An 8,691-nucleotide genomic window follows, 5' to 3' on the forward strand; every position below is an offset into this window, starting at 1 on the left:
CAATCATATATGTATGCATAAGAATTGTTTTATATAATAACTTATTTCATACCGTATTAGAAACTTAGTTATATTGGAAATATGAAGATTAAAATGCAAAATTAAGTAGGTTAATTATGTCACTGGCAATGAAAACGCAAAATCACAAATTCAGATGTTAAGCCAACCAACTTATCACATAAATTTATGATTGTAAGGGGATATAATTTTGATACGACCTTCAAAAAAAGAATTCCGAATCAAGTATGAAGTTAATTTTTATTCACCAATATGAAATATCGCCATAAAAAAGGATGAGAAATTAACACAGCACTTCGGTTGCAATGATTATAGTTTTTTCACTAACATTTCTGGCCATTAACCTGTTATTTCGTAATAATGTTGAAATAATACCTGAATTTTTCGGTTTGTCTTTAATAGTTTCGACGCGTACTTGGTCCTGCTTCAGTCTGGGCACCCGGGCAGTATCCCAGCCCGCACATAAATCAAATAAGATTTGTGCGGCGCATATTTATCTGGTGCTTCCTTGTACTACTATTTATGTGTTTAAATAAATAAATAAATGAATTTATGGTAGGACGTCATATTTCTTATTATTATTTGGGTCTTACTGATGAAGGCGAAGCCAACAAAAGACCTATGTTTAAAGCTATTTTTCCAATTTCGCTGACAAGCCATCATTGTAAACCAAAAAGTCGAATCTCTTACGTTGGTGACTTAATCGTAAAAGAAGATATAATACTGATGACCAGATGGTTCCTAATTCTATTTATTTTTGTGTTATATATTATCGATAAAAATAAAGTTTGCCCAACTATAAATCGAAAACCAATTTTCTGTCAACTGATATGCAATCAGTGCGAATTCTAAGGAAGAAAATAACATCTAGCCATTTTAAATCGATGTAAGTCGATTAATAGACAGTATCAATCCTAGTAGAGCATTTTCTCATAATAATAAGAAAAAAACATCATCTACAGAAGACAAATCAAGGGCTTTCTGTGAGTCAGCCTATTAAGTTTAACGCGATTTTCACAAACTTCGATTTTATATGTACCTCTCTTCATATACACCTTGATATCCCTATATATGACAGCGTAAATGTGAAATTTTATTAAGTCTAGTATGACCAGTACATAAGTTATGGAATATTGAATTTATGATGAAAACATCAACCATTCTAATTTATTCATACCATTCCAAGAAAAAAACAATAGCTCTCCAGTTTCATTTGATGTGCACTAAAAAGGTATACTATGGAAAAATGTAGAATCCGATGATAATTCCAGTTGGTTCAATTGTTTTTTTATGAATAACTTTAACTAAAACTATCTATCATGCGTCGTTAAAGATTTTAATTAGAAGAAAAAATTGTGAAAGACCTTCTATGCAATATTTAATGTGAAACCCTTCAAAATAAAATTCACCATCATATATGATACAAAAACCACGGCATATAACGTGTAAACTTGTCCCAGTTAAGAATATATACTAGTAAAATTTTGACATTAATAATTTTATTTCATTAACAATCCTTTATTTATATACTTTTATTTTGAGAGAAATGAATTTACCTTAAACTTAACTATTCCTTTATATGCAAAGATGGATAGTGGCTAGCAGTGGAGTCCAGGGCGCGTGTTTCGTCCTATGTGGGACTCGTCAGCTGCTAGCCACTATCCATCTTTGCTTATAATGCTTGTGAATTAAGGCTTTATCGAGGCAATACACACAGTATGTACATATGCCAATAAGAGACTAACCAGTTGTAGTCCTAAACATCAATGGGAAGATTCAAACAAACAATACTCAATGAATTTATTCCTTTATATTATCAAGAGGGGGTTTTGTTGGGATTTTAATAAAAAAATTTTATATAGTTGAGACTGGTAGGTCCTGGGTTCGAATCTCACGAGGCGGGATCGTGGACACACACTGTTGAGGAGTCCCACAATAAGATGAAACGGCCGTCCAGTGTTTCCAGGTTTTCCATGATGGTCTAACTTCAATTGACTCATGATCTCAACTATATTCCTTTATATTATTAATCTGGATTTATAACTGTGTAGAACTTATTAAGAATTTATAAAGAAATAAAAGATATATATATCCTTTGTTCACATACATCTGTTTCATAAATAAAGAAAAAAAGGGAAAAAACCAAGAGAGAAAGAAAGAAAATAAACAAATATTGAAGTATTAACAAAGTAAAAAAAAAGATAAAAGATCAGTCATTTGTTAATTTAGTTACTTCTTATTTACATACAAAAAGAAACTATAAAATTTATTATTTTTCAATATTCCCATAAACCTTTTTTTGTATTTTTTTTTCATAATTTATATCCCTACCAATAAAGAGTTCATCATCACTGCATAAATTAGTAATAAAAAAAGGTCGACTAAGCAATAATTCAAATTTAATCTCTACCATTAAAGTCTGGATTGATTAAACTGATAGGATGTAGATTTGATATTTATGCGCCTTTATTTATTTAATTATTGAAGGCCATATATACATATGTTATATGATAGTTTTTCAAAAAAAGGAAACATTTAGTAGGAAATTTGACAATAGATTGAAGCACAAAAAAATACAAATATAATATGAACATGAATTATGCTGATTTCACAAAAATACACACACACACATTTATATACATATATGTATATAGATGTATATATATATACATTGACATAGAATTAGAAAGAGAGTGAACATTGACCAATCCAATTAGAGTTAGTTACTGAATAGCGTTAAACACACTTACTAGGAGGTCACAATTTACAACCACCCTTTAAGTTAGATTGAATCATACATGTAAACAACATATCATAGACATGTATATATGTATTTTGTTGAACAAAAAGATAAACGAACAGGCTAACATTTATCATTGTTTATAACATTAAAATTTTTGTTTCATTAGTCTATATACCCTTTGTCAGTGAATTATGATTTATGAGCTTATATTAAAAATTGGCATAAAACGATAAGAAATTCTGTCAGCATTCAAACTCAAGTCAGACTATTAGTTAATTTTTCTTTTCTTGTTTTCTCTCACTCCTGTTTTATCTAACATTGTACATATTTAGAAAAAAAAGATTGCGGTAACTTTAAGCAGTTTATTTACGTTCCAAAAAAATAATCAATATTCTTGGATTATTACAGATAAAAAGAAATAACCTGGACATCTAAAAATGATCAGTACAGTGGAATAATAACTTTGTACAATGAACACCAGCCTTATTGTGGCATATTGTTAAAACTAAACTAGCTTTTTGGTCAAAGCACAAACAATAACTATAACTGTGGATATGTTTTATTTAATGATTATATTTATTATTTGTGAATGATAAGAATAAGAATGTCTGTTTGGTTAAATATTCTACTATTTCTATGTTTGTTTACTCTTAGTTCACAACTGAGGGAATTACTTATCACAGATATACCAGATGATAATCTTCAACCAGACAGTTTATCACAATCTCCAGAGAATAATAATATTAAACAGAAACATGATGCTATTGTTGGTGATTCAACATTTGTAAATGGATTAGATAAAAATAATCACAACACTGAAGTATATCATCGTCAGACAAATTCTGACTTACGTTTTATAGAAGCAACAAAATCACAAAGTTTAAATTATCCACAAACAAACAGAAATTATATGAATCCAGATTTAAACACAGATAATTATAATCATCAACGATTAAATCAAACTCAGTTAGAACAAACAATTCAAGATATGAACGATAATAATGACAACATGATGACAACAGAAACATTTGTCGGTCCCGATGGAAAATTACAAATGAGTATATGTGATCATCCGAATGGATTTTTACGAAGACAAAAAAAATTATGCCGTCAGTATTTGCATTTAATGGAAAGTGTGATACGTGGTTATTTTATGGGTTTAAAAGAATGTGAATATCAATTTTCCGCACACCGATGGAATTGTCAAGGTCATAATTTAACTGTTCAAACACCACCGAATAGTCGAAAACAGAAACGTCTAAGATATAGAGAATCCGAACCGAAGAATGATGTGGATAATTCACAAAGAAAATCTGTACGTATACAAACATACTTAGATAAACTATTATCAAAAGGTAATGTTAATTATATCAACCTTTTCTTATAAACAAATGTTGTTTGGATATGTTGAGATGTAAATCAGTGTAATAATATTCTATCTTGTGAATCAGTGACGGAATGATGTAGGTACTTGGTTCTCAGTTAATAGTTAATGAGTTCAACTCCTCTGCATTACAACATGTGTAGGTCATTGCCTTATAAATATTTCTGTATTTGGCTTTTATGTTTGACTCATTTGAATAAATAACTGGATGTTATTCCTGATTATGAGTGAACAGATTTTTATCCACCTAGTGACATTAATTAAGATCACTAATAAAAATGGTAATCAACAATAGAAAATTACTTTACTCAAAGACTCCTTTTGTTAAAATTCAATCTGAAATGAGTTATTGTGGATCTATAAAGACAGATATTTGATTTTAAACAAATGTTCAGTAACTTATTATTTCTCTGAGTTTTCAGTTCATTTCAACTATAATTTTCATAGATTCCTCTTGCTAGATAAAAAACTAATTATAATTAGTGAAAACGTAATACTCGTAGGGTTTTGCGATGACAGAGAAGATTTGCAGCTCGATCAGAGAATTTTCTTGGTGTTGCGTTATCTGAAAACTGTTAACTATCAAGAATTAATTATCTTTCTAAATAACTTCATCTGTCTAAACTTCGAATAGTAGTGAGCTATTTACAATTTTTCATAAGTGAATTACAGTTTGTCATGTCGATAACACAGATCGGAATGAATACTGTGGTTTCGACTCTTTTTTTTTTTAAAAAAAAACCTGTAAATTCACAAGTCCAACAGATTTGTATACAAACAGGGTAAAATCCTCAATCATTATTTGCTCCAAGTCATTTGATTTACTCTATTTTGTGTAGTGTAAGTCCGCTGAAGTTAGAGAAAATTTCACACCTAACTAATATGGCAGTTTTAACTATAGAGGAATATACTTCATGAATACTAACAACATTATTGTCAATAATAATCAATGCATTTTGTCTCAAGTCTTCAGTTTTCATACGAATTTCAATCATACTTCCCGAACAAATTGTGCTAGTGATGACGATTTTTGCTATAAACTGATACCAGCTAGCGAAGCGGTGGAAGCTAGGAAGGATCGGATAGCTATTTCTTCTGTATAGGAGATTCTTGCCAGTGCAAAGAGGTGAATTGACTTGGAATGGACCCTAAAAACAATAAATTGCAACAAGATCATGATACTTTTAGGCCAGTGAGTCGGCATATACTGAACCAAGTTTACAACTTTAATTGTGTTGCAAGATGATATGACGATTATTGGTTTATGAAGTAGCTGTGAAAAGTCACGACAGATGAATTCAACTGAGTCACAAGTGAAACAATTATTTACCAAAAAATGGGATAAGAATCACGTTTTATAGGAAACTAATCAAAGTTGAAAATCTATGTCGTTAGATATCGATTAGGCGGTTCAAGAATGTTCTTAGGACTTCAATCTCATATGGGATTATCCCAAACTAAAACTAAATAATCGTTCAGACATCTGTGTTTTTCGCTGCTTGACAAAAACTTTCTTGATAACTAATTAATTTGAACAAATTTCTTTACTTAATATAAGTTAATTTACAGTTATTTACGTTCACTAGTGTAATACTATTTTCGCGGTTTAAGTGAAATGATTAGTTGAAAGCTATTCTTGAAATTGCATGTTGGCTAATTTAGTTCAAATAATCCAGACACTGACTGAGAGTTTCGTTTTCTTTAGAGCAGAAGTTAAAATCAATGTCCAACTTGAAGTGTCTAAAATAGCTTCATACTAGATAAACACTTACCTAACTAGTTGTCATTATTGATGTGTGCGATTTATAACTACTTAGAACCACTACCAACTGTATGATATTACACGTACCATATATTATTTGAAATCTTTACGAACAAAGATTAACTGTATTGAGTTTAGGCCTAAGATATAGTCAGACTCTCCGTAATGAGTTTTCGATGGCATATTGGAAGATAAATCAAATAATTCAACATAGAACTGTTTAGGTGTTAAACACCAGTTTATTTACATCACAGCTTACTTTTTTTTTATCTCAAACAGAACAATTTGCCATCCACAACTTGTCCTCAAGTAAAATCAAGTTAGTGTTTCATTCGCATTAGCCAGTATATAGTTTTCATCATATACATTAAACAAATATCATTTCATTAATGACTCTGGATTTTAACGCAGAAGGACTGTTCTTACTTTGATGATACATATAGACAAGTTATTATGATAAATATTATTTATGAAAAAACTGAAAATTATTCTAAATAAATATAAAATCCTATTGCTTGCTCATTCAAAGACGGAGGCAAACTTACTGCTTTTTTTCAGCAATAGAGATAATCAAACTACACTATTTGGTAACTTGGTAATAACCAAAATCCTGTTGTCTAGTCCTTAGTGTCAATCGATTGTATAGATCGAATTATCATTAGTTTAATTAAACCAACACAATGGTACATTCTGCAAGCAGTCGAATTCATGATGTATGTTTCACTATATTTAGAACTCATTAGCTGAATACACCTGGGTCTCAGTGTTGATGTATACGCTGAGACTCAAACTCGACTCTCGACGTTGTGTATTGGAATTGGGTATGAATAAACAATAATTTACAATAAGGAGTAATAGCGGAATCCCTAATTTTATAGACCTCTGTTCCTGTATACCAATAAAGTATTGAGGGAATACATATTGACACCAGTAGATTTTAACTCATATTTTCTTACAAAAATAATTAAATCAAATAGTTTATTATAGTCATGTTTTCTGAATGGACAGAACACTAAATTACCACAGTATTAAGCCAGATTAAGGGAACTTGCAAAAATTGAGGAATGAAACACGAAAAAAGTTACTTGCAAAATAATAAGTATTATCATGGCTTAATTTATAGAAATAGTTAAATTTTATAACCTATATCAGTACAATTAATCACTTAAAGAACCTCATATATGGTTCTTCTTAGCATCTGATTGATACATTCATCAAGCTAAGGAAAAATACCAAAATATTTATTACATCCAGAACAATGCTCTATTAGATGGAAAACAGAAATAAAACATTTCACTAACTTCCGGATATAATATAATGGATATATGAAAATTTATTTTCTGGGAAAAATAAGGTGAACTTAAACTTAACAGAGTTCATGTCTATTAAAATAACTAATATTTCGGGGTATTCTAATGGGATCTATTGGAGTCCCATACATGTTGCAGTCTATCCCATGAAACAGTTACAAATTTGTAGTTTATGGTAAATAACACAATACTATTGACTTTAAATGACTGGATAGTTTGTATTGTATGACTACAAAGTAAGAAAAAGAGGAGATTTAATAGTATTATCATTTGAAAGTATGTAAAATCTGTATAGAATATAATAAACACATCCTAGATAATCTGTATTTTCTTTATGCATGTTTATAGTGAAAGACTTTAGAATAACCTAAAATTTCAAATATAAGAAAGACAACTTTCGTATCACCATTAATGGTAGAAATTGAATCAAATGATTTTTTTTTCAGCTGGCCAGATTATAAACATATAATTACTGTATATTTTTGCGGCGAGGCTATAATCTATGGACGAACGAATTAGATATAAAATAACAGGTCTTGGATTTTGGAGTGAAATCCATTCATCCATTTGGTTAAATAGTGTTTTGGCATTTTAGTTGATGTCAGTTCGTGATGAAAACCCTAAGTCTAGTCCTTAACGATGACCATCAACTGTAAATCATAATTGTAATTCGTCTCACTACTTTATAACCCTCATTTAATCCTAGTTAATAGGTGAACATTCACTAGGTGATTTTAGCATCACTCATAGGTTGTCCATAAATTATAGTCTCACCAAGTTTACCAGTCTTTTACCTTAAAGGAAAAGAAGCTTGGAACTAAAATTTGAAACATTCAGAAAATGACTTGGAAATACTTTTTGTGACAAGTGATTGTACTCGAAGCTCATGTAATTAACTTCCTACCACACTGTAAATGAGGTTATTTTTTATTAGAGAAATTGCATTGAACTTCAAAGTGAGCTCGTTTTTTAGATACCTAATCATGTAAAAATGCTATTTTTCTCTTCGGGTATTATTCCAACTTTTTTTTTCTTTTTTTCCGCTGTATAAATTTGTAATAACTTTGTCAATGACAAGTGAATATCTGAATAAATTATGATAAGCTTAAGACATTGAATTTAACAGTGAAGTACTCCTTTTTTGTGAAATAAAAATTGAAAATTTTTAAATTAAGAAAAACATTCTGTGTAGAATAATTTGACGACAATTTCAGGGGGTTTTTTGTGGAGATTTTTAGTAATTTATACATATAGTTGAAATCATGAGTCAATTGAAACTAGACCACCATGGAAAACCTGGAAGCACTGGACGGCTGTTTCATCCTATTGTTATCATTTCATTATGAAAATCTTTTCCAACTAATGTATTACATCAATCAAACACACATTTTAAATAATAAGCAAATTACATATATTCTGGAAGATTCAGAATATGATGATGATGACGATGATGATTGATCTTTTTACTTCAATA

General features: G+C 29.8%; 1 protein-coding gene across 1 annotated transcript; it reads left to right on the forward strand.

Moving 5' to 3' along the window:
- Nucleotides 1-3,365: 3,365 nt before the first annotated feature.
- On the forward strand, nucleotides 3,366-4,148 carry Smp_151400 (wnt related; the record flags this gene model as incomplete). The annotated part of the gene is made up of 1 exon (XM_018792587.1): nucleotides 3,366-4,148. The coding sequence occupies one exon, from the start codon at nucleotides 3,366-3,368 to the stop codon at nucleotides 4,146-4,148; it is 783 nt and encodes a 260-aa protein (XP_018647238.1).
- Between the last annotated feature and the right edge of the window lie 4,543 nt (nucleotides 4,149-8,691).

Source organism: Schistosoma mansoni, assembly GCF_000237925.1.
Source record: "Schistosoma mansoni, WGS project CABG00000000 data, supercontig 0214, strain Puerto Rico, whole genome shotgun sequence".
NCBI classification, from domain to species: domain Eukaryota; kingdom Metazoa; phylum Platyhelminthes; class Trematoda; order Strigeidida; family Schistosomatidae; genus Schistosoma; species Schistosoma mansoni.